Below are 27,112 nucleotides of genomic sequence, written 5' to 3' on the forward strand. Positions count from 1 at the left end.
TCTAACTGACAGCATGTGACCAATGGTTTCTCACAAGGACCTGTGTTGGAATTAAAAGTTACATATCCATGTTTCTCGCTGACACAATCATAGGCGGCATTGTAAGCAGTGTAGTCGGAAGTGTAAAATGATAAAGAGATATTAAAAGATTAAGTGAATGGAGAAATGGATTTCAATGTAAGCAAATATGAGGTCATCCACTTTGGATCTAAGGAGAGTATAGAGTACTTTCTAAATGATGAAAAGCTAGAAGCACTGGAGCTCCAAAGAGACATGGGGGTCAGTACATAAATCATGAAAATGTCCCAAGACTAATCAAAAAGGCTAATAGAATGCTGACTTTTATATCGAGAGGTCAAGGATAAAAGGGAATAGAAGTAATGCTGCAACTGTACAAAACTCCAGTTAGCTCACATGTAATGTGAGCTATTCTGGGCATCACACCTTAGGAAGGATACATTGGCCTTGGCAGGAGTGCAGCATTACCAAAGGTTAAATTACAAGGAGAGATTTCCAACAAAGAGTGTATTCAAATTCTCTCTGTACAGGTTTGAGGCCATGCAGCTGTCCAGAATTTACTGCTCAGGGGAAAAACAGGCTGCACACAAACAACATTCTCTTTAAGACGGGTGCATGTGCAACAATCTTTAAAGGGCCATGCAGTGGTACTAACTGGCTGCAAAGAGTAAATAGAAATTGGAGAGAATTTTGGTTGTATTTCCTGGAACTTAAAAAATTAAGGGGTGATTTAAGTTTTCAAGATGTTAAAGGGAACAAATAGCGACTAGATAGAAAGTATTTCTGCCGGTTGGGTAATCTAAGACTAATTGGCATAGCTTCAAAATGAGAGCCTGACTTGTCAACATTGAAATTAGGAAATAAAAACAGAAAATGCTGGAAATAGTCAACAGGTCTGACTGCACCTGTGGAGAGAGAAAAATAGAGGAAAGACTTCAGGTCGATGACCATTCTCTGATGAAAGTTATCGTCTTGAAACACTGATGCTGTGACCTGCTGAGAATTTCCAGCATTTTTTATTTTTTAGTACTTTGCTTTCATAGAAAGCCTCTCTCTTCTGCAAACAGCAATTGATGTTAGATTAATTGTTAATTTTATATCTGAGATTAATCGATTTTTGTTAACCAAAAATATTAAGGGATATGGGACAAAGGCAGGTATGTGGAGATAGGTTGCTGATCAGCCATTATCTGACTGAATGGTGGCATGGACTGTCCTGTTTCTATCTTCCACAGATTTACTGGAGGGAGAAAGATGGATCACACAGGGGGTACTCAGACACCAAGCTGACTACACAGCCCTGACAAGGAGGAGGCATTGTAGGACAAGGGGAAGTAGGAGCTCGCGCGGTGCAGTGTGGGACTCCTGGCAAGGAGCCTGCTGCACGCTGCAGTGTGGGACTCCTGGCAAGGAGCCTGCTGCGCGGTGCAGTGTGGGAGTCCTGGCAAGGAGCCTGCTGCGCGGTGCAGTGTGGGAGTCCTGGCATGGAGCCTGCTTCGCGGTGGAGTGTGGGACTCCTGGCAAGGAGCGTGCTTCGCGGTGCAGTGTGGGAGTCTTGGCAAGGTGCCTACTGCGCGGTGCAGTGTGGGGCTTTGTCAGGCCTGGTTGTAACCGCTCGAGGGAGAACGGAAGGTAGGAAAGCAACCGGAGAGGGGGAGGGGGAAGTAAGAGGTTTTAAACTCTTGCAGCTAATATATCAGGACGGTTGGTGCCATCGGAGGACTAATGTGAGTGGAGTCAGTGTCGGTAACTGACCGGAGTTAAATGGCGGTTTGTCATCTCCGGGGCAGAGCCGCCACCATTTTGTATCAAATCCGGGGGAAAGAGGCGCAGGGAAAATGAAGGAAGCTGGGGGAGGGACAATAAAGCCCACTGAGGGAAGGAGTAATACCCCACACAGGGACAGTAATACCTCCACTGAGGGAAGGAGTAATACCCCACACAGGGACAGTAATACCTCCACTGAGGGAAGGAGTAATACCCCACACAGGGACAGTAATACCTCCACTGAGGGAAGGAGTAATACCCCACGCAGGGACAGTAATACCTCCACTGAGGGAAGGAGTAATACCCCACACAGGGACAGTAATACCTCCACTGAGGGAAGGAGTAATACCCCACGCAGGGACAGTAATACCTCCACTGAGGGAAGGAGTAATACCTCCACTGAAGGAAGGAATAATACCCTACAGAGGGACAGTAATACCTCCACTGAAGGAAGGAGTAATACCCCACAGAGGGACAGTAATACCTCCACTGAGGGAAGGAGTAATACCCCACAGAGGGACAGTAATACCTCCACTGAGGGAAGGAGTAATACCCCACAGAGGGACAGTAATACCTCCACTGAAGGAAGGAGTAATACCCAACAGAGGGACAATAATACCTCCACTGAGGGGAGTAAGACCTAACAGAGGGATAGTAATACCTCCACTGAGGGAAGGAGTAATACCCCACATGGATAGTAATGCCTTCAGTGAGGGAAGGAGTGATACCTCCACTGAGGGGGTAATAATACCCCCACTGATGTTCAATGATACTCTACTGACTGGAGCAGTAATACCCCCACTGAGTAGGGAAGTAACACCCCTGCTGAGCGGGATAGTAATACCCCTGCGGATTGGAGCTGTAATCCCCTTGCTGGGCAGGACTGTAATAGCCACATGCCAGCCCAACCCTGGTTATTGTCCATGTCTTGGTGCATTTGGATATGAACTGTTGCAGTGACTGAGGAGTCACAAATGGTGCTAAACATTGTGCACCCTGATTCCCATTGACTCCAGTTTTGCTAGGGCTCCTTGATGCCACACTTGGTCAAATGCTGCTGATGTCAAGGGCAGTCACTCTCACCTCACCTCTGGAGTTCAGTTCTTTTGTCCATGTTTGAACCAGGGCTGTAATGAGGTCAGGAGCTGAGTGGCCCTGGTGGAACCCAAACTGAGTGTCAGTGAGCAGGATATTGCTAAACAAGTGCTGCTTGATAGCATGATTGATGACCCCTTCCATTACAGTACTGATGATCGAGTGTAGACTGACAGGGCAGTAATTGGCCAGGTTGTATTTGTCCTGCTTTTTGTGTACGGGGCATAACTGGGCAGTTTTTCACATAGCTGGGTAGATGCCAGCGTTGTAGCTGTACTGGAACAGTTTGGCTAGGGGTGTGGCAAGTTCTGGAGCACAGGTCTTCAGTACTATTGCCGGAATATTGTCAGGCCCCATAGCCTTTGCACTATCCAGTGCCTTCAGCCGTTTCTTGACATCACGTGGAGTGAATCGAATTGGCTGAAGACTGGCATCTGTGTTGCTGGGGACCTCCAGATGAGGCCAAAATGGATCATCCACTCGGCACTTCTGGCTGAAGATTGTTGCGAATAATTTAGCCTTATCTTTTGCACCAATGTGTTGGACTGCTCCAAGATTGAGGTTGGAGGAGCCCAGTGAATTGTTTAATTGTCCGCCACCATTCACGACCGGATGTAGCACGGCTGCAGAGCTTGGATCTGATCCGTTGGTTGTGGAATCCCTAAGCTCTGTCTATTGTTTGCTGCTTACTGGGTGGGGTGGTAGTACCCCCACTGGGTGGTGCGGGAACACCCCCACTGAGTGGAGCGCTGGTGCGCCCAATGGGGGAGACAATAGCCCCACCGTAGTGGTTGGGGGGGGCACAATAATGCCCCCTCCGAGGGGGAAGGATAGGGATGGTAATAGCCCCCACTGGGGGCAAGGGACAACAGTACCCCGATAGAGGTGAGCATTACTACCGCTGGGGAGTGGGCGGGGGGGGGGAAGGAGTACTTTCACTGGAAAGGCAGATACCCCACTGGGAGGTAGGTGCAGGATGGTAATACCCCTACTGAAGGTGGGAATGAATGCAATACCTTCACTGCGCTGGGGAGTGACAGCAGTGCTTTTGTGGGCTGTGGGATTGCTGCTGGTGTAGAAGAGAAATGTAGGGCGTGTGGGAAAAAATGCTTGGTAGAAATTACTGAAAGACAATTTCTGCTCCCTGTGTTCAGAATGCTAACTCACGTTTGCTGTTTTTCTATTAAATTACCTCACTTTTATGGTGACAATTTTAACTTTAAACAGGTGTAGTTGAGTGCCATCTGACTCCTGGTTGGCCTTTGGTGTACTATATGCATTATTCACCTTAACACAGTTTAGGTTTTTTTTAATAGACCTTGCATTTCATGTTAGTTTTGTTGTAATCATCATATTTATGTGAAACATTTTATGTTGAATTGTCTCAAGTGTGTCTGCGATTAGTCTAAAAACAATGCTGCAGAATTGTTTTGAAGTCCTAATTTATCTGTAATCCTAAACTACCACATACAAATGAAAGTACAAAGTTTGGTGTCACTTTCCAGAACTGTGTCTTGGCTTGTTTCCCACTTCTGAATTCTTTGCCCTGCACTTTCTGTACTTGTTTACCTTGTACTTCGGTCTCCTTGTTTTTCTGAATTTGCTCTTTCAATTTTCTCTTGTGTGTTTACATGTCTCTGATATTCGTTCTCCCTCTGTTTGGTAAGAAAAATCGGTGGTACTTTTTTTTGAATTCAATCAAATTGCACATCCAGACAGGGTTGCTATGGAAATGACTATGCACGTTGCAAACATGTGCATCCAGTCACAAACATTTCTCATGTATCTGACTTCATTCCTGGAGATTTTCCTCAGTCTTGGGAGAACGTTTGCAGCAGGTTGAATTACCCAAGAGGTTTGGTTTTCCATTTTAACTTTTTCTTTGCCTTTTCTGTGGGAAAGGAATGCTTGAGTAATGAAATTCTTCAGTTTTTGCATTGACTAAGTCAACCTTTCTGTTACTTATCATGAATTTTCAGTGTAAGCCGAAAAAGGATCTGTGATACAACGTCCTCAGCCTCACTGCTTCTGCTGTTCCCACAGCATCACTGATTTTCCCTTTGTGTGTCTCACTTTTTGGAGCCAGCCAATTTCTCTGAGGTAAGAAAATAAGCACCTGGTAATTGTGCTGTAATACAATACAACACAATTGTGCTGTAAAAAAATTGTCCCCAACTCATGAGCCCCAGCATTGGGGTAAAACAAGAAGACTGTGTTATTCCTGCTTCCCAGTGGTCTTTACTAATGCATGCCCAGGGTTGCACAAAGGAATCAAGTGTAGGACTGATCAAGGGTGAAGGAGACTGGGCCTGTAAATAATAGGGAAAATATCTGTTAGAAGGTGCACTCCATGGTTTATAGTTTTAGTTCATATTTAGCTCATATTTAGTTCATAGGGAATAAACTGAAATTTTTACTAGGACATTGATACTGTTGAGAAGTCTGGCATATAAGATTTGCATATGAGCGATGTTGAGTATTTTATATAAAATGAACCACAAGAGTGGCACAATTAAGTTATGACATTGTTCAATAGTTACATTAAATAGCAATGTATATTTGTTTAACCTGGTTAAGATTATTTTACTTCGAGACCTCACAAACATTATTCGTACAGTATATTGAAAGTTCCCTATTGTTGGTATTGTGTTACATTATTGGAAAAATACAGAAATCTGTGATGTAGTTTGTGATGTCTGCATTTTTAGCATCTCATGTTGCATGAAGACACCATGACAAAAGTAATGTTAATGGACTGATCATTCTGGCTCTCATTTCTAATTATCTCTATTATAAAATAGTGCAGGACAGAAGGACATTCAGCCCTTGAGCCTGTATCAGCTTTCAAAAACAATCCAGTTAGCCCCACTCCCTTCCTCTTTTCCCACATCCCTGAATTTTTGTTGTCTTTAAGTATCTAATTATCTATCCAATTTCCTGTTGAAGATGACTATTGATCTACCTATGAGCGGGGACATTCTAAATCTCCACTTGTTTTATAAAGTTTTTGCTCATGTTGTCTCTGGATCTTTTGTCAATCACCTTAAATCAATTCTCGTTGTTGCCCATCAGCCACTGGAAACAGTTTCTCTTTATTCTGTCCAAACTCTGATTTTAACCACCTATCAAATCTCCTCTTGGCCTTCTCTGCTCTAAGGATAACAACTCTTATCTTCTCCAGTCCACCAACATAACTATAATCCATCATCCCAGGAACCATTCTAGTAAATTTTCTCTTTATCCTCTCCAAAGCTTTCCTAAAGTGTAGTGCCCAGAATTGGACACACTACCCCAGCTGGGGCCGAACTAGTATTTTACATTGGTTCAGCATAATTTCCTGGCATTTGAACTCAATGCCCAAATTTATAAAGCCCATTATTCCCTAAACTTCATCAATGACTTCAGTAACCTGTCCTGTCACCTTCAGAGATTTGTGTTCAAACACCCCCAATCTTTCTCTTCTTGTGCCCCCTTTAAAATTGTACCATTTCTTCTCTGACACCACCTTAGACTTTTCTGCGTTGAATTTAATCAGTCACATTATCTACCCATTCCACCAAACTGTTTATGCCCTCTTGTTGGCAATTACACTATTTTGCTCACAGTTTAATACACTTCCAAATTTTGTGTCATTTGCACATTTTGAAATTGTGCCCTCTGTTCCCATATCCAAGTTATTAAAACAGCAGTAGTTCTGAACCTCAGGGTATGTCATAGTATACATCCATTCAGTCTGGAGACAAAAAAACAGATATTCATAACTCCTTTTTCTATCCCTTAGCTGATTTTGTATCCATGTTGCTACGGCTTCTTTTATCCCATGGGCTTCAATTTTGCTGAAAAGCGTTCTTTGTAGTACTTTATCCAATGCCCTTTGGATGTTCATATACGCAGCATCAACTGAATGACTACATAAGCAAAATATTGTGGATATAGCATTTTCCATTTTTATATCGACTGCACTACTTTCATCCATACTTTCTATTACCTTTTGGAGTCTCAATTTATGGATATCTGTCTGGAAACATTGAAATTGCTGTAAATCAAACATTTTGAATTTTTATAGTTTTTTTTCTAAATACTGTTCAAACCACTGTAAATGTTGCAGTTACCTATTTTAAAAATTTTGAACTTGCATATGATTTGAAAGCTTTGTTCTTGACTTTGTTTTTTATTCTTTGACTTTCAGCTTGGCAACATTGACAAAATTATTTAGCCATATTTTCTCAAGCTTGGACAACTTTTCTACAATTTTCTGTTGCTACCGAAGGTCCAGCCTTCTTTTAACAGACTTGATGTAGCCACACTATCAAAATGTCAAAGGGCGAGAACATAATTGGTGGTTCTAAAAAGGTTCATTTTCAAGATGCAAATGCTGACTCTTCTGCATCTGACCACTCTCCAATTCAATTAGAATTTGAGAGACTGAGCCACATTCCATATGGTACAATACATTTAGGAAGAGATCAGAAAACTGAGCGAGACGCGGAATCTCGATGTCAAACTTCAGGTGATGCATCTTCTCACAAAATCAACACTGCTAAAAGCAATTTGCCTTTCTTTGGGCCTCTACGGCAAAACCAACTGTTGTCACGTGTTAAGAAACCAGTTAGTTCACAGAAAACCAACATTTTGGCTGCATTTGGCCTTTCATCTAAGGACCTGGATGAAGTAAAAAGCTATCCTAAAGACAAACTTACACTTGACTCCTTGCCAAAGATTCTTAAACAGATTAAAAAGAAAAGAGCACCTTTGAAACACAACAAAGGTGACAGTTCTCCACAGCAAAACCAATCCACCAGGAGTTCTCGTGATGATGGGATTGAAGAAAAACCAATGAAAAAAAGGAGTTCTCAAAATCAAGGCACTGTGCTCAAACCTTTAGTCAACTATGGCTATGATCCTTCCTCTGGAGAGTCCAGTCCTGGATCTGAACAGGAAGGAAAAAGTGGTGATAGTTTCCGTAAAAAGGAGAGGCATTTCACTGAGTCACCAAATTATCGAAGTAAATTTGATTCTGATTCCGAAACCGAATCAGATTACGAAGTAGTTGAGCTTCCCTTTCCGTGTGAAGAAGAATCCCTTCTTGAGACCAAAAGGAAAACTCCTATTCTACAAAATATAAAGGATTTTCTTGGTTACTTGCCTGTAGTGCTTCCGCACTGTTGCTCTTTATGTGACAAAATAATTGATACTCTGCAGGTGAGTCACTTGATAATATCAATAATTTGATATCAATAATTTGATATCAATAATTTGACATCACCTGTTCTCCTTCATTAGATTCTAACATTGCAGCTCATAGTTATAAGTTTATTACTGCATTCTTCATTGTACTAGTGAACAAACCAAAATAATTGCATTTAAAATGGCACTGACAAATTTATTACATTTAACTTTGCAAGCATCTGGTTTGATTGTGAATTAGATATCCGAGCTCAGACATTGCACATCCAGATTTGTCCAATCGGAATACAGAATAATAAATAAATAACCATAAGATCCAATGTTATAATCAACAGGAAGTTCAGGTGATCAGTTGTCTTGTAAAATTGGTTTGATTTTTAAATAACATTCTGATGACTGGCTAGGGACCCCCACATTTAAGTTAGTCAGCCGGCTATCCTCAATTTTCTGTACAATGCACATATGTTCATGTTCAATTTGCTGTACGTGAATAAAACTAATTCTACTTCGTAGATTCTTTGTTATGTATAATTCTGATTTCTTTTGAGGCTAAAAATGTAAGCTGTTTATAATTGTACCATCTTTTGTTATCAAAACAATCTAACCTTTTTCATTTCATACAGGATTGGAATGACCATATGAATGATCCATTACACAAGCTACGTTGCCTGCTACTTCAGAGAGTGTATGTATTAATATTAGGAATTGATCTCTGACTTCTGTGTTTTCTTCGGTATTTTTTTTTATGGGTGGGTGTATGAGATAACAGGATGTTTAAATAAGATACATGGGTAAGACCCGTGACATTAATTTCTGAAATTGTACTAAGAGCATTATTGATATTTTACGCTTTGCAGTGGCGAATTATACAACACAAACTGGATTGTTTTTGTGCTCAACATGTTGACTAACATATTATTGTAAGCTGGTTATTCAGTTTGACAGGCTGAAGAGATACATTGACTGTTAAGAAAGGACAAGTTTTTTTTAAAAAGTTCTCTGATTCATGGAAAGCTTTAACAGCTGTTATGTATTATTTCTGTAGACAATTAATGGCTTTGGAGCGAATATTTTTCTCCCCTTCCTGTCATGTGATTATTTATTTAAGAGTGCTTCATTATAGTGTCCATTCCATTGTTAATCAAGTTAACATTTTCCATGTTAATTTGTAGCTACCCTGATTGGAACCCCGGAGAACTGCCTGTTGCAAAGTAAGTGAAACTACATTCAGAAAGACTGGTGAGGATAGAGCTAGTCCACAATAGTTCATAGGTATTAAAACGATATGGTAGGTATACTACTGAACTGTTAAACTATTGGGTGAGTGGTGTCCATGATTGGATGTATTCTTCACTCACAATTGTGAACCCTTGGAATTCTCTACTGCAGCGAACAATCATGGTCAGTCGTTGAGTCTATTCATGTCTGAGATTGACAAATTTTTGGATAGTAAGGGATGTGGGGATAGTGTGGGAAGGAGTAACTGAAGTAGAAGTTCAGCCATGATTGTATTGAATAGTGGAGCCAGCTTGAAACCAAATGGCCTATTCTTCCTACTTCTTAGGTTCTTATGTATTTTCATGGTCAGTGAAAGGAGTAAACTTAATGGGCTGAATTTTTTGCTTTTCATTTCAGGCTTGTGTGCTCTAATTTCAATTGGTCCTTGGTTGACATGCACTCTCAAATCCTGATTTTACTGTTTTTTTATTTGATGGGTGAATCCTTTGCTTGATAAGATGCTTGCTGTCACTGACTAGCAAAATGTTCAGCAACATTGAGCAAGGACAGAATTTAACAAAGTGTTTGCATTTCCCATCAAGGTACATTAACTTTGACATGGATGTTGGGGTCAAAGACTATGAAAGGACTATTGGGATTTTTCTGCTGGAGTTAAAATGGTCAAATAGGCATGTGAGCCAGCATCCCTTCAAACTTAGGAACATGCATAAGATCTAAGCACAGAAGACATCAGTTCAGTTTGTAAACCCATAGTGGGCAAAAGGAAAGCAAGTTCTTGAACCTTCTAATGCTTCGTCAGGACCGACTGTGCAGTGAGAATTAGTTATTGCAAACCAAGGGCTAAATAAAGCACTCAGAATCTCCATTTGACAGGCTGCCTCCTGAGAAGTAAACTAAATATGCTGGAAATGCTCAGGCCAGGCAACCTGTGCAGAGAGAAAAAAACAAATACAATTTTAGGTGTGTGATCTTTCATTAGAACTGGAAGCTATGACAAATGTTGATAGGCTTTAAGCAGGTACAGGTGTTGAGAAAGCAGTGAGGGGAAGTTCTGTTTTGTTCTTGCCTCCCCCAACGTCTTTCCCTGTCTGTACTTGCTTAAAACCTGATAATGGTCAATGTTTTCCAGTTTTGACGGAAGGTTACAGATCTGGAATGTTAACTTTACTTTTCTCTCCAAAGGTGCTGCCTGACCTGAGTATTTCCAATTTCTCCAGTTTGGATTTTAAATTTCCAACACCTTCAGTGTTTTGTCTTCAAAAAGTTCAGCTTAAGTATGTAGGGGTTTCTTCCTTTGTTAATATCTTGCCAGGATTATGAAAAGCATCACTTGTAAAATTTACAAGACTAATTATATTTGATTTGTACATTGTGCAATCATCCAATTTGTTGAAAATGTATGTAGTAACCAGAAAAGCCTATGGTAGGTAGCCAATTTGGTAGGAGGTTTAGATAATATTTAATTATTTCTGGATTTATGCAAATTATTGACTTTAGTCTTCATTTTATTTTAATTATGATGGTTGCAACTTCCTTCCTAATTGAAAGCTCTGCTACTCGCTTATTAAAGTGTATTGCAGCTATTTTTTGGTTGCATGCAGGAAAAATCCGGTCGAGAAGCCCAAAGCTCCAGTTGTTGTACTGAAAAAAAAGGTGAAGATCAAAAGAAGTCCAGGTAAAAATAAACTCACTTAACACCACTAATGATGTTGTTTTGTTTCATTTTTATTTGTGTTAGTCATTTAGTTTACCCCTTAATACAATCACCTTACTAATTGAATGTCCCGTGCCCCCACCCCGCCGCCATCCAGTTCAGCAGTGATTTGTCCTTCATCTCAACTCCCCCAGTTCAATATTTTCTTTTGCTTTTCCCTCGTCCTTCTAACTTCAGTGGTAATCTTCTCCTCTTCTGCCTCTGACAGTTCAGTGAAATTTTGTTCGCTCCTCAGCTTGTGGGTGATTTTTCTCCCTTTCCTTCTCAGTGAGGATTGCAACCATAAGTCACAATTCTACCATTCCATTCATGGGAGAGACTATCATATTGAAAAAATATTTACAAATTCAGTTAGGGAAGGTGTCAAAATGTTCTTCTTTAGTTCACCCTCCACAGAGAAAAATACCGGTACTGCAATCATTCCAGGAGGGGGAAAATATCACCCAGGGACCTTTATGCTTCAGGAAATTCACACCATGTTGCTGCCATTTTGGTCAGATAAATTGTGTCAGACTGTTACATATGAGGTCCACCGCACACCATTGTTGTCCATACATAATGGAAAAAAATTCAAGTTTTATAATTTTATCCTTTTATTAATTCATGGGATGTGGGCATTGCTGGAAAGGCCAGCACTTATTGCCCAACCTTAACTGCCTTTGAAAAGGTGGTGATGAACTTCTGCAGTCCATCTGGTGTAGGTACACCCACAGTGCTGTTTAGAGATGGAATTCCAGAATTTTAGCCCAGCAGCAGTGAAGGAATAACAATGTAGTAAGTCAGGATGGTGTGTGACCAAGAGAGGAACATGCAGGTGGCGTGTTCCCATGCACCTACTCTCCATGTTCTCCTGGGTGGTGTAGATCACAGGTTTGGAAGGTTCTGTTGAAGGCACCTTGGTGAGCTGTTGCAGTGCATCTTATAGATAGTTCACACTGGAGTCATGTTGTGCTGGTGGAGAATGGCATGAATGTTTAAACTGGTGGATGGAGTGCTAATCAGATGGACTGCTTTGTTCTGTTAGGTGTCAAGCTTCTTGAGTGCTGTTGGAACTGTACTCCTCCAACCAAGTGGGGAGTATTATATCATAGTCCTGTCTTGTGCTTTGTAGGTGGTGGACAGACTTTAGGAAGTCAGAAGATGAGGTATTCGCTACAGAATTCTCAACTTCTGACCTGCTCTTGTAGTTGCAATATTTATATAGCTAGTCCAGTTAAGTTTCTAGAGATTGGTAACTCCTAGGATGTTAATGGTGGGGTAATTCAGCAGTGGTAATGTCTTTGAATGTCAAAGGTGATGGTTAGATTCTCTCTTGTTGGAGATAGTCATTGCCTGCCACTTGTGAGTTGCTTGCCACTTATCAGCCTCATCCTGAATTTTGTCCAGTTCTTGCTGCATGTGGGCCCAGACTGCTTCATTATCTGAGGAGTTACAAATAGAACTGAACACTTTGCGATCATCAGCAAACATCTCCACTTCTGACCTTGTGATGGAGGGAAGGTCATTGATGGAGCAGCTGAAGATGGTTGGGCCTGGGACTCTACCCTGAGGAACTCCTGCAGCAGTATCCTGGGGCTGAGATATCTGACCTCCAACAACTACAACCATCTTGCTTTCTCCAATCAGTGGAGAATTTTGCCCCATATTCCCATTGACTTCAATTTTGCTAGGGCTGTCACTCATGTCAAGGGCAGTTACTCTTACCTCACCTCTGGAATTCGTCTGCCCTATAAATATGCATTGTTTGTTTACAAGTAACTTCATGAATTGTTATGAAATAATATTCCTGTCGTTTGGGCTTTTCAATTTTCAGAAAACTTTTGAGTTTTCTGTGGGGTGTTTGATAGAGAACGGATATTCTCAGTTGGTACTCTAGCATGTTATGTATTGGCTGAATAAGACCTTTGTCAGTTGGTTTGCACCCAATTGGCTCACCTTCAGCTGATATTAGCTCCAGTTTTAAACTTTTGCACCATCACAGATTGCTCCAAGTGACTTAAGCCCATTATTTAAGCCCCTTACACTGGCCCTCTTGCTTTTCTGACATTTTGTAACTTGGGGAAATATGAAACCTGCTGTAAATTCAGGAAGAACTTTTCATTTGGCTGTCCTGCTTTTGTTAAATTTATTTTTACAACGTGGAAGATGCTAACAGAGGTGCCTTTATTGCCTAACTCTTGTTACCGTGGGAAGAGACTGGTGGGCTGCCTACTTGAACCACTGCAGTTCTAGTAGTGACGTATTCATATGATGTTACACAGAGATTTCCAGATCTGACCTGATGAATGGTGGATGCTGATGTATGTCCAAGACAAGATAGTGTGCAGCTTGCATATGAAAATGTAGGACAGAAGGTGTTCAACTGTCCCACACTGTTGTGATATCTTATGTCGGAACTCCTCTGTCCCTCTTCCCAAAAAAAAGTGCCATGGGATCTTTAATCCGAGAGAACCTTCAGGACCTTGATTTAATGTCTCCCCTAAAAGATGGCACATCTAACAGTACTGCACTGGAATGTCAGCCTAGATTCTCTGGAGTGGGATATGAATTCACAACCTTCTTCAAGGGAGAGTGCAACCCATTGAGTTGGAGCTAATATCAAGAGTTTCCATCCTAAAAGCTTATAAAACCTTTGAGCTATTGTGATATGCCTATTCCTGTCCTATTTGCAGCTTTAATAGGCTTTGTCACCTAACTCATTTAGATTGCAGCTTACCACCTACCTTTGACAGGAAATGTGATTGGTGCACATCCAGTGAAATTTAGTTTCATTTGAGAAATCAAGCCATTTCTTCAAAAGATAATGCCTCTTGTCATCATCTTTACATTTAAACTGGTCATTTTGCTTGATAGTTCCATACAAAGGGTAGTGAGTGTCATGTTTTGATGGTTGATCCAGATTATGTTGTTTGGCGTTTGGCTGAGGTAAGGTCATGTTTGCTGTTTTTGCCTATTATTGTATAAACCTAATTTATTTCAGCAGTACTAAAATTCTTCCTGCCATCCAATGCTGCTCCTGCTGAAAGCAAGTACTATTATGTAGAATCTGATCCCATGCTACTGATGCTGTTCTGAATATGTGGAGGTGCTTTCTCTGGAAATTTTCTAGAGGTAAGCAACCCAGCTGGAGTAATTTAATGGCACAGATGTCGCAGTCAGTGGTGAAGCAATGGTACTTACCATTGACCTCAAAGAAAGCTGTCCACAAAGATTTAGTGATCTCTTCAGTGTGGAATTCCCTCTTCCCAATGTCACTTTAAATCTACAACCAAGTCAAGGGGATCACCAGTCATTCAGCAGCAGTGATGTCATCAAGTAGGGAAAGCAGCCTCAAACACTTTGTGTTCTCAAGTATTCTCAGACAGTAAACTGAGAATACATGAGAACACAAAATGCATTGAGTTTTTCACTTTCAGTTCAAAGTTTAGAGAGCAAAATAAATGATTGAGATATACCTGTATGGTTAAGATAGGAGCTGAAATATCATAAAATTTTAATATTTCACAGAGGCTTTTTTAATATAATGGAGAAACTTGACAATCCACAAAAATAAAATTCGTTTTTCAGGGCAAGTGGGGCTGTCAGCAGCAATTCTGAAAATAGTATGCTGTTAAAAACCCAGTTATACCTCATTCAACAAGGTGCATCTTTTTCAAGGATTTTTACAAGCTCTAACAACATAAAAGCAAAGTTCTTGTTGGTTCAGCGATTACTACTTGATTGCAACCTGTGGGGAAGTGTACGGTGTGATGTTTATTAATACCTGTAATTTAGTCATGATACAATTGCATGTTATAGTGGCAGTGCATTGTATTGGAAGGTTAGGGAAAGGAAGCCCGACAGTTATTTTACTGGCAGTATTAATATTCACCAACTCTTTGAGTTAATCTCTTGAAAATAACTGCATTGAATGCAAACCTTATTGATTTCTTTTTAATTTCAGATATTCCTGAACAGAGCAAACGAGAAAACCTGGTCAGTGTTAATTTCATCACAACATAAATTCAGTTCTTCAAAGTACAATGTTTTCTTATGCCATCACAATTGAGCATAGAATTGAATTGAGAAGAGCATGGATGAATTGAAATTGAAAAGACTGGCAAGAGACTTTTGACAGAACACGCTTTGTGACTTTCCGTTTCATTTTTGTCCACTGAGCCCTTGAGAATGTTCCTTATCTCAGTTAAATTGCAGGCCAAATGGAAATGCAGTACTTAACTTGACCTCAGCTCTCGTAGCTTCCCATTTTTTGAATAGTTTTTTTTTGTCTTGTTGATGAGCTTTAACATCAAATCACGTTCTTCCAAACGTCTCCCCATTTTTTTTTTGCTTGAAGCTGAAGAAAGCCATTCCCTTTCAGTGTACGTCACTCGGATGTGGGTCATGCAAGGACCTAAATGAGGGTTTGAGTGATTCTAACCCGATCCCAAATAATAGGGTGCCAAGATGGACTTTTTACGTCACACTGTACCACTTATTGCCAAAGAAGCGAAGTGTGGTGACTTGTTCTGAGATCTTTGTTAATTAACTTCCAAGCTCCCCAGCATGTATGGGGGGGGGGAGGTAGGCACTGGGGAATCCCTCTGGGCAATTCCTCGCCTGTGTTGTGAGCCATTGGAAAATGCGATTTAAAATGTAAACTTTGGATGGTTCCGTCAGGGTTCCACCAGTAGTTACGCAGAAAAAGTTAGAAGAATTAAAACCTCTTCTAACTTCTGGGCAACTATTGTGAAGACCCAGACCAATGCGCACCCCCTGCCGCCGCAATGGGGCACCCCAACACCCCCGACCACACAGGGAACTGCTTGTTCTGTGCTGTAAAGTCTACGATTCTTTGATTCACACTAAGAACATTCTCCATCACGTTGTGTGACACAACCACTGTGCTAAAAAGGATGGATTCAAAACAGTTCCAATTTGGGCATCCATGAAGCATTGTGGGCTGTCAACAGCAGCAGAATTGTATTCCACCACAATTTGTAACCTTGTGGCCTGGCACATCCCTCACTTTATCAATACTATCAAGTCAACCCTGGTACAAAGTGGAGTGTAGAAGAGCATGCCAAGAGCAGCACCAGGGATACTTAAAAATGAGGTGCCAATCTGGTGAAGCTTCAGCACAGGACTTACTTGCGTCCTAGACAGCGGAAGCAGCATAATATAGACAGAATCGACTGGTCCCACAACCAATGGAATCACATCACAGCTGTGCAGTCCATTTGTGATTGACGGTGGACAATTAAACAACTAACAAATGGAAGAAGTGTAAGGGGGTTGCCCCCTTCCTCCCTCAGAGACCCTCCCCACACTCAAGTTCGTGACACCAGATTCACAAGTGTATGGCTTGAATAGAATGACCAGCGAGACAAGCTTCTTATAATTCACAATTGCTTTATTGAATTACCCACAGTCCTCAGCGAAGGACTGCATTCAGCAATCACGAAATACGGTTACAATTGCAATTACCCGGAACCCCCACCTTGTTCTTAACTTAATACTTAAATCTTTATATCCCTAACTTAAAACTTACAATCACCCCTTGGTTGGTCTTCCAATAGTGTTGTAGGTCCTTCGATGGAGTTGACCAGAATCTGCCAATTTCCTTGACTGCAGAAAACAGTGGCTTCCTACAATTTCTGCCCCCAATTACACCATTCCTGCTCTTGGTCTGCCAACTCATTTCAATGCCCAGTAGTTAGCACTCTTAGTTTATTCTTTGCATAGTGCATGCAAATATGATCAGTTCATGCTGGTTGAAACAATAATCTTTCCATGGAAAATATATCCCAGGCGAATATGATCAATTCTTACATTGTTTAAACAATTTTCCTGCTGTTTTGAGGCAATACAGCATCTGGCTCCAAGGTCAATGAAAGTTTGACTATTAATGACCTGTTCCATGTGCCATTGTATCGGGTCATCAACCTCTTAATTGCATTAGTCAATGGTAGGTAATGACATTCCCCTGGTACCATTGTTCCATGATAGCAATCAGTCAATGTCCAAACCGTTTTGCTGAGCCACTGTCTTTTACTAAATGTCTGAATTAACCCCTTGCCGCACAGCCCTGTGCTGTTGGCTGCAGCTTGGTTTCTGTGTTGTGGTAAAAATACATGTCCGTGGGTTTGGGTTTCATGCTCCATAAATTTCCCAGTTGAAGGGGATTCCGATCTTTTAGGGGTTCCATGAACATCCCCATCCTTGATGATAGCACAGCCCAGTAGGCGAGTGCAGAAGACAAGGCTGAAGAGTTTGTAACCATCTTCAGCCAGAGCGAATGATCAGTTTCTGCTCCATCCTAAGATTCCCACTATCATGCCAGTCGTCAGCTAATTCAATTCACTCCATGTGATAGCAAGAAACAGCTGAGTGAACTGGACAAAGCAAAGGCTTTGGGATTTGACAACATCCTGGCTGAAGGTTTGTTCTGCAGAATTAGCTGCACCTCTAGTCACACTGTTTCATTGTAGTTACAGCAGTATAGTTACAACATTGACATCTACTCGACAAAGTGGAAAACTGCCCTGGTATATCCTAGCAACAAAAAAGCTGGAAAAATACAATCTGGCCAAGGACTGCCAAATTAGTCAACTCAATGATCAAAAATGTGATGGAAGGTTTTGTTAACAGTGTTATCAAGTGGCACTTCCTGCTCACTGATGCACAGTTTGGGTTCCACCAAGTCGATTTGGCACCAGATCTAATTACAGCCTTGGCTCAAACATAGAGCAGAACGTTTGAGGTGACGTTTAGGATTCTCGTATACCTCATGTCAGCATTTGCTTGTGTGTGACATTAAGGAACCCGAGTAAAATTGAAGTCGGTGGGAATGGGAGGGGAAATTTCTCCACTGCTGAAGTCATGCCGAGCACAAAGGAAGATGGTTGTGATTTTAGGAGGCCAATCATCTCAGGCCCATGACATTGCTGCAGGAATTCCTCAGGGCAGTCTCCTTGGCCCAACCATCTTCAGCTGCTTCATCAATGACTTTTCCTCCATCAAAGGTCAAAAAATGGGGATTTTTACTGATGATTGCAGAGCCTTTATTTCTATTTGCAATTCCTCCAATAATGAAGCCTTCTGTGCTTGCATGGAGCAAGACCTGGACATATTCACACTTGGACTGGTAAATGGCAAGTAATATTTGCGTGATGTAAATGTGATACAATGACCATCTCTATCCAAGGAGAGCCTAACCACATCTCCTTGACATTCAATGACGTAACCAGAGTTGAATCCCTCCACCATCAAGTAGGTGGGGGGTGTTACCGTTGACCAGCAATGTCTGTGGAGTAGCCACACAAATATTGTGGCTACAAGAGTAGGTCAGAGGCTGGAAGTTCTACAATGACTAACTCACCCCCTGACCCCCCAAAACCTGCCCACCATACAAGGCACAAGTCAGGAGTGTGACCAATATAATATCCACTTGCCTGGATGAGTGCAGCTGCAATAACATTCAAGAAATTCAACACTATCCAGGAGAAAGCAGTCCACTTGATTGGCACCCCATCCACTGGCTTAAAAATTCACTCCTTCCATCATCTGTGTACCAAAGCTGCAGCATATACCTTCAAGGTACAGCTTGCTAAGGTTTCTTCAACTGCACCTTCCAAACCTCCAACCTCTACTGCCTAGTAGAACAAGGGCAGTAGGCATATGAGAACATGACCACCTCCAATGCACACACCATCATGGCAATATATAACCATTCTATCCTTGTCACCGGGTCAAGATTGTGGAATTCCTTACCTAACAGCATTGTCGAAGTACCTACACCACACAAATTCCAGCAGTTCAATAAGGCGGCTCACCACCCATGTTACAAGGGCAGTTCTGGCCTTGCCAGCGATGCCACATCCTATGAATGAATTAAAAGAAACTTTTAGGTTTCCTTGACCTTTGGTTTCCTCCGATCTTTCTCCCTTTGAGGAAGCATTTCATATTTTCTTGGTGCTTGGGAACTAAATGATGTATTGCAGAGCTGATGTAATCTTCATTACAACACTAATTTGATTCAAATTTTTGGCTTTTAGACTCAGAAAAATTAAACATTTAATACATCCTGTTTCTCATTGTACTTTTCTTTGCATTGCTTCCTCTAGAAAGAACCCCAGAGCAGGGTTGTGGTCCTCAGCAATCTACCTTCATCTGGTTTTTCGGATTTTGATACTGTGAGGCTTGGTTCTGCTTTTGGGAAGGTACTCAAGTACTTAAAAGTGGGGGAAAAGGTAATGTAACACCCTGGTTTATTTGTTAAACTGTTTCAAAGAAAGAGTTAAGTCTGTTGTGCAGCTTGACATGTAATTGTCAGATCAGGTCCACCTGGATTTGAACCTATTAATGTTCAGTTCCATCTATTGAAAAGTTGTAGTTTTGCCCAGTTCTTTATTTGAGCTGTACCAGGTAGCATGCCAAAGAATAGTGGCAACAGGAGGTAAGGGATCCTTGTTGGTAGCGTAACCAGTTAAGGTTTTTTTTGAGACAGTGGTGAAACAGAGGTTGAATAAAAATGATGCTTTTCCTCATTTTCCTTCCCCTTCAAGCTCTGAGAAACAAAACAGATTGCAACCTTAATTTTGTCATCTCTGCATTTGGAGCTGCTTATAGCTGTGGTCAGTGTTCATCAATAACAATGGCTTGTACTTACATTGCACCTTATAAGTAGAAATAGATTCCCAAGGCACTTCACAGAAGCATAATCAGACAAAAATTGACACTGAGCCAAAGAAGGAGCTATGAAAAAGGAAATAGAGTTTGGTCAAAGAGTTGGGTTTTAAGCAGGGTAATTAAGGAGACGAATGAAGTGGGGCTTTTTGCCCTGCCTAAGCGGTCTTCTGACAAAAAAAGGCTTGAGAACTACTGTCCTATAGTGCTGAAAGTTAGGTAGAAAACCATTAAGAAGGAATAACTCTATTGGCTAATAAAAGTCTGATTTTTGGATTAAGCTTCAATTGGAATAAACTACTGCTTTTCTTGGAGCAGCCAAGAGTTTCCAACAGATGCTGTTCCAATTGAGAAGCAAGTGAAGGATTTGTTCTTTATTGTGATAGCAAGCCTTCTTAGTGGGTAGAAAATTCTCTCCACTTAAAGTAAAGAGTTGCTGCAAGTACTGCGATGAACAGTTTGTGTTTAACTGCATCTTCAATGCTTGGCAATCTATAATTCCAAACATAGCCCAAATATGTAGTGTGTAATAGACATAGCAGATTTAATAGATGTGTACATAGAACACTTTTTAAGTTCACAGACCAAAGAGATAAATAAAGTACTGTAAATTATTTGACCTAATGGGATAGGAAAAGAATGAACTGTGGCTCAGTGGAAACGTTTCTGTCTTTGAATCAGAAGGTTAAGTTTTTGAACCCCATTCCATCAAGTGAGCTGAGTGCTCTGATTAAATACTGCATTGACATTTAGTAGAATGCTCATGCCACATGGAAGTATAGTGGTGAACCCCCATCACATCTAGCTAGTCTACTTAGGTGAGGTGAGAGTGACTGCCCTTGACATTAAGGCCACATTTGACAGAGTGTGGCATCAAGGAGCCCTAGCAAAACTGAAGTCAATGGGAATCAGGGGAGAAAGCTCTACTGGTTGGAGTCATACCTAGCACAAAGGAAGATGGTTGTGGTTGTTGGAGGTCAGTCATCTCAGCTCCAGTTCATCACCGCAGGAGTTCCTCAGGGTAGTGTCTTCGGCCCAACCATCTTAAGCTACTTCATCAATGACCTTCCTTCCATCATAAGGTCAGAAGTGTGGGTGTTCAGCACCATTTGCGATTCCTCATACTGAAGCAGTCCAGGCCCAAATGCAGCGAGACCTGAACAATATCCAGGCTTGGGCTAACAAGTGGCAAGTAACATTTGCGCCACACAAGTGCCAGGCAATGACCATCTCCAACAAGAGAGAATCCAACCATCGCCCCCTGATGTTCAATGGCATTACCATCATGGCATTACCATCACTGATTACCCCACTATCTCCTCGGAGTTACCATTGACCAGAAACTGAACTGGACTAGCCCTATAAATACTGTGGCTACAAGAGCAGGTCAGAGGCTAGGAATCGTGTGACGAGTAACTCACCCCGACTCCCCAAAGACTGTCCATCTACAAGGCACAAATTAGGAGGGTGATGGAATACTCCCCACTTGCCTGGATGAGTGCAGCTCCAACAACACTCAAGAAGCTTGACACCATCCAGGAAAAAGCAGCCCACTTGATTGGCACCACATCCACAAACATTCACTGCTTCCAGCACCGACGCACAGTGGCAGCAGTGTGTACCATCTACAAAATGCACTGCAGGAATTCACCAAGGCTCCTTCAACAGCACCTTCCAAACCCACCACCACTACCATCTACAAGGGCGGCAGATAGATGGGAAAACCACCACCTGGAAGTTGCCCTCCAAGCCACTCACCATCCCGACTTGGAAATATATCACTGTTCTTTCACTGTCGCTGGGCCAAAATCCCAGAACTGGCTTCCTAACAGCACTGTGAGTGTACCTACACCACATGGACTACAGTGGCCCAAGAAGGCAACTCACCACCACCACCTTCTCGAGGGCAACTAGGGATGGGCAATAAATGCTGGCCCAGCCAGCAAAGCCCACATCCCATGAATGAATCAAAAAAAATGTTGGGAATTGTAAATTAGCTCATGACTTGCCCCATCTTTGTGACGGAAAGTACCTAGGATTTAAAGCAGTGAAAGAAATGGTTTGACTCATATATCACGAGGCATGGAGGAGAGCGAAGATAGTAATACACCTTAAGTTAAACTGATTAAAGTGGTACCTTGCTAAAGAGAAGATGTTGTTGATAATTTAATGATATGTGGTGGATACCACATTAAGGAGTCTTAAGTAACTAAGCTACCATGATTGCTATTGGGTAAATGAGCCTAATTTTTAGGTGTGAGAAGGATAAGCTTCAGTCAATGAGGACTCCGAGCTGGTATTTAAACTTTTTAATGTTTTTGCTGTAATAAATGGTAAATAATTTGTAGTTCTTCTGTGAATTGTTGAATGATTATGTTCATATGAATAGGCTTTCCTGAAAATGGATTCTAAGATTGCGACCAATAACTTAATTGAACACTTCAAGAGGAAACCTTTGTTTTATGGGAGATTACTGACTGTAAGTCTGTCCTCTGCTCAAATACAGCCATTGCTAAAGGTAAGTAAATGTAGACATATTTATGTCTAATTTTATGAATATTTGAACATTATATTTTCATTTTGTATGTGTGAGAAACCAAATAATAGAAAATACTGTTCATATTCATTGAACAAGCTTTTTTACTATCATTTATTCTGCACCAAATTATTTTTTGTTTACTTAACTACAGGATGTTCTTAATTTAATCAAGGTTAACTTAATAGTTGCATTTTTTTTAGCGCCGAAGGTCTATACACATTAGCACCAGAATTAAGCATTGTGTTTACATGTGTTGAGGGTAGTATATTAGCATGGATAGAGAATTGGATAACTGATAGAAGACAGAGAGTTGGGATAAGGGGGGCATTTTCAGGATGGCAACCTGTAATAAGTGGAGTGCCACAGGGATCAGTGCTGGGGCCACAATTCTTTACAATATATATTAATGACTTGGATGAGGGAAGTCAATGTATTATAGCCAAGTTTGTGGATGACACAAAAATAGGTGGGAAGGCAAGTGGTGAGGGTGACACAAAGCATCTACAGAGGGATATAGACAGGTTAATGAGTGGGCAAAAACTTGGCAGATGGAATATAATGTGGGAAAATGTGAGGATAAGCACTTTGGCAGGAAGAATAGAGGAGCTGAATATTATTTAAATGGAGAAAGACTGCAGAAGGCTGCAGCACAGAGAGGTTTGGGGGTCCTCGTGCATGAATCACAAGCTAGCATGCAAGTTCAGCAGGTATTAGGGAAGGCAAGTGGAATGTTGGCCTTTGTTTCAAAGGGAATGGAGTATAAAAATAGGGAAGTCTTGCTAAAACTATGCAAGGCACTAGTTAGACCACACTTAGAATACTGTGAACAGTTTTGGTCTCATTACCTAAGGAAAGATATACTGGCATTGGAGGCAGTCCAGGGAAGATTCACTTGGTTGATCCCGGGTATGGAAGGATTTTCTTATGAGGAGAGGTTGAGTAGGTTGTGCCTGTACTCATTGGACTTTAGAAGAATGAGAGGCGATCTTATTGAAACATACAAGATTCTTAGTGGGCTTGACAGGGTAGATGCTGAGAGGCTACTTCCCCTTGTAGGAGAGTTTAGGACCAGAGGGCATAATCTAAGAGTAAGGTGTCGCCAATTTAAGACAAGAGATGAGGAATTTCTTCTCTCAGAAGCTAGTCAATCTGTGGAATTCTTTACCGCAGAGTGTGGTAGAAGCTGGGTCGTTAACTATATGCAGGGTTGAGGTAGAGAGATTTTTGATCAGTGAGGGAATCGAGGGCTATCAGGAAAAGGCAGGAAAACGGAGTTGAGGATTATTAGATCAGCCATGATTAATTGAATGGCGGAGCAGACTCGATTGGCCAAATGGCCTACTTCTGCTCCTACATCTTATGGCCTTATGTTATGATCCTTGGCCAGACCCTGGGTTGTGGGGGGGTGCGATCTGGTTTGGGACCAATAACATTTTCTTTAAAGTAGGCAAAATTTGAGATTCTAGACGCTTACGAAGTGAATAAATCAACAATATTCCATGGGTTTGGAACAAAAAAAAACTTTACTATATGAGTTCAAAAAGATAAAACAAATTACAGAATCTATCATATACTCTAACATTCAGGGTGAGCATGAGGCACATGTGAATTAACAGATGAACTGTGGTCGAGAGTACCACACTGCAGAATAAATCACAAGTGTGACCAATCCCGATTCCAATGGGCAAAATTTTCTCTTCGGTGTGCAGGGATGGGCCCCGCATGCCGACGTGTAAAATGACACACATGACGTTGGGCATGCGTCCCAACGTCACAGCGTGTCATTCAGATCTTCCGTTAGGCGGGCACGCGTCGGAGGTGGCTGCGCACCCGCCGAACTGTCAAAGGCCTGTTATGGCCATTAATAAACCAATTGAACTAATTCTCAACACTGCCTATCCAACCTTAAGGTTGGCGGGCAGGCGAAGAGCCCAAGCGGCCTTCGCGTTTTTCATGAAACCTCATCCACGGGCGGGATGAGATTTCATGACGGTTTTATTAAATTAATAAATACTTTTAAAACATTTCATAAACATGCTCCAGCTCGTGTGACACTGTCACATGAACGGACATGTCTAAATAATTTCAATCTTTCTTTATTTTAAACTTTCAATTTGAACTTAATCTCCCTGAGGCAGCTCCGTGCCTGAGGGAGATTTATGTGCTCATAAGAGCGCAGGCCCGACTCTCCCTCTTCTCCCCGCCCGCACAGGTAGCGCTGAGCGCCACCGGAAGTGCGTCATTCTGGGCGGGCCTTAATTGGCCCGCCCACATAAAATGGTGGCGCGCAGCCGATCGCGGGTGGCAATTGGCTCCACATCCGCCCTCTCCCGACCGGCCCGCCTGACAGGCAGAAGATTCTGTCCATGGATTTCTCAACAACCCACCCAGATGTTTGTCACGTTGTGAGCCAACCAATCTCACTGAAACTTTGACTTTCTCATGAGGGTTTCCAATCCCCACCTCTGAAAATCTCACCTTGGAATTCTCTCCAAAGGTCACTCCCATTTGGCCAGCTTCAATGATGACCCACTTCACAGGGTTTCAATCTCACCTTCTGAGATTCCTTTCCCCTGGATTTCCAAGTACACACAAGCATCTTCTCACAAGCACAATTTCAGATCTTTGGCCATGCCAAGCAAAACACCACTGCTCCAAAGCAGGTACCTTTGCCCCAGCAGCCCACAGCACAGAGTCACCAACCTTCGGCTGCCTTCTTGGATCTTCAGGGCTTCTCTCGTGCCCATTTCCCTTAAAGTCTGCTCCCTGCAGCTCTTTCTTTAACATGGAACTTACTTCTCTGTTCCTTTCCTTTAACTTAACGAGACCTAATTCTGTCCCCTGTCTTTTATCCCTTACCTGGGACTTCCCTTTGGGACCCCTCCCTGTCCCCCTCCCTGGTTTGGGATCTCTCCCTGTTTCCCTCCCTTATCCATGTCCCTGGGACACTTACTTGACGATGGCGCTCCGCACCAGATCACCTGACCTGGGTTTTTGCGTCGTTTTTCTTTCTCTCTTTTGCGCTGGTGCGCAGGACTGGTTCTGGGCCTGAAGAGCGTGAAAATGGTAGTATTGTGCATATGCGGCCAGTTCCCGGCTGGCGCACGCGCATAGGTCCGAGGATCGTCAGGAATTGGAGTTCCCGACCTCCGAACTCAGCGAGGTAAATATAGGTTTCATCACACATGATATAATCATACCCATAGAAAATCTCATAAGAAATTGTAATTACAGAAAATAATATCCAGGTTTGTGATAGAAATTACCTGTGTAAAACTTGTTTCACTGTAGTTGGTGGGAGGATGTAATTACAGATAGGCATGTTTAAATACACAGTTTTGATTATAAATGTGAACCTAGGAGTTTATAATGGAAAAGCTGACAAATGCATGGAGGTGCAAAATATACAGGTAAGCTTAAAATATAAAATGCCTCTGCAATCTCCTCCTAATCTTCATTAAAAGTTATACCAGAAAATGATTTTATTAGAGTTCTGAGAGATAAAAGCTGGAATATTTCAGTCATAACCAAGTGAAGTAAATTTTTAACTTTGTTTTTCTCATGAGCTGCTTGCATTTGAGAGTTTGAATGTACTCTAATATTGTGTTTTGTTTCTTGCTCAGTTACATTCCTTTAACTTTGGTTTTCCCTTCAGGTGTCTTTGATTTCACTGACTACTTGTTAGCTCATACTCCCCGTTCTCAATTCCTATAATGAATAATTATTGTTCCATTTGGCAGAGTTAACTTTCCCTCTTCAGGCTAATTGTTCTTAATTTGGTTCACATTCAACATTTTGTCATCCTAAATCTCAGGTTATGAAACTGGATAATAATTACTTCTGACAACCACGCATAGTTCTGACTTTGGCATTTGTAGACCCCACTTTTTCCATCAAAATTCTTCCTTTTTACATTTAAGATTAGCATGGTTTTTCCTACTGTGATTATGTTCTTTATAGCGTATTTTTTGATGGTATTTTACCAATTTTCATTCTTCTTTTGGAGCAGAGGGTGACCAGAAGCATATTACTATTTGCCATGGGTTCCTGCAACAATGCAAATATTTTCAGGAGGTCCCAAAAGAGTGTCAGTGTTTTAAGGGGTTTTCCATAATTTAAAAAAAAATGGAAGCCACTATCTTAGTGGACTTGGTAACTTATGCAGAACAAGCCTACTTGAGAATGATTCAAACTGAATAGTTTATTTCCCTGCATGTTGATGAAACTAAAACAGAACTTGCCATTCAAAGGAAAGTTTTGAAATTGTTTGTTTCAAAATCAAAACATTGCAAGTTTTACATTCCTTGTTCCTACATAGTGTTATATAAATCCTTGAATGATGCAATAAAATTAGACACATAATTTGTGGAATAAGGAACGGCATTTTGCCCCTTGTGCCTATTCTTTCCGATCTACAGTCCACAACTTCAATTGCCATGAACTTTCTCTAATTTTTTAACCTCTGGAGAAATGCCTGCAAAGTGAAATCACCCATGCTCCAAACAAGTGCTCCAGATTCCCATATCATCATGCCATTTTAATACTCACAACCAATGTGTTTAATTTTTCAGAAACCATCTGCAAAGATTGAAGAAATGTTGAAGAAAGTAAATCAAGCAGATATCAGGTAAATACAATAGTTGTGTGCTTAACCAGATTTGCAGATCCACATCATACATTTTAAAGATAATGTGTATTTTAGTGTTCTCTCAAGCCTTGGAATTATGATCATTAAAGGTGAAGGTAGATGGACATTGGTTGAATATTATAAATATAAATTGGAGATTTTTTTTTAGTAGTGGTGTACTATGTTGTATATTTTTCAGTTCCATTCCCTGTATAACGACAAAAATAAGACAGTATAATGTTGTGTACAATCAGTTTGT

General features: G+C 41.4%; 1 protein-coding gene across 2 annotated transcripts in view; it reads left to right on the top strand.

Moving 5' to 3' along the window:
• Nucleotides 1–1,521: 1,521 nt before the first annotated feature.
• The window catches only part of LOC144685789 (uncharacterized), a 51,829-nt gene continuing 26,238 nt past the window's right edge, over nucleotides 1,522–27,112 (top strand). The window contains exons 1-10 of one of the 2 annotated variants that reach the window (XM_078550665.1): nucleotides 1,522–1,650; nucleotides 4,860–4,980; nucleotides 7,070–8,082; nucleotides 8,691–8,752; nucleotides 9,240–9,278; nucleotides 10,908–10,981; nucleotides 14,964–14,995; nucleotides 19,126–19,251; nucleotides 22,077–22,205; nucleotides 26,798–26,853. In XM_078550665.1, the coding sequence (XP_078406791.1) occupies nucleotides 7,195–8,082; nucleotides 8,691–8,752; nucleotides 9,240–9,278; nucleotides 10,908–10,981; nucleotides 14,964–14,995; nucleotides 19,126–19,251; nucleotides 22,077–22,205; nucleotides 26,798–26,853 (1,406 nt within the window). In that variant the 5' untranslated portion in view covers nucleotides 1,522–1,650; nucleotides 4,860–4,980; nucleotides 7,070–7,194. The remainder of the gene's footprint in view (nucleotides 1,651–4,859; nucleotides 4,981–7,069; nucleotides 8,083–8,690; nucleotides 8,753–9,239; nucleotides 9,279–10,907; nucleotides 10,982–14,963; nucleotides 14,996–19,125; nucleotides 19,252–22,076; nucleotides 22,206–26,797; nucleotides 26,854–27,112) is intronic. The other variant, XM_078550664.1, reaches the window with a different exon arrangement.

The sequence above is a fragment of the Cetorhinus maximus genome, chromosome 10 (genome assembly GCF_964194155.1).
Source record: "Cetorhinus maximus chromosome 10, sCetMax3.hap1.1, whole genome shotgun sequence".
Taxonomy (NCBI): Eukaryota; Metazoa; Chordata; class Chondrichthyes; order Lamniformes; family Cetorhinidae; genus Cetorhinus; species Cetorhinus maximus.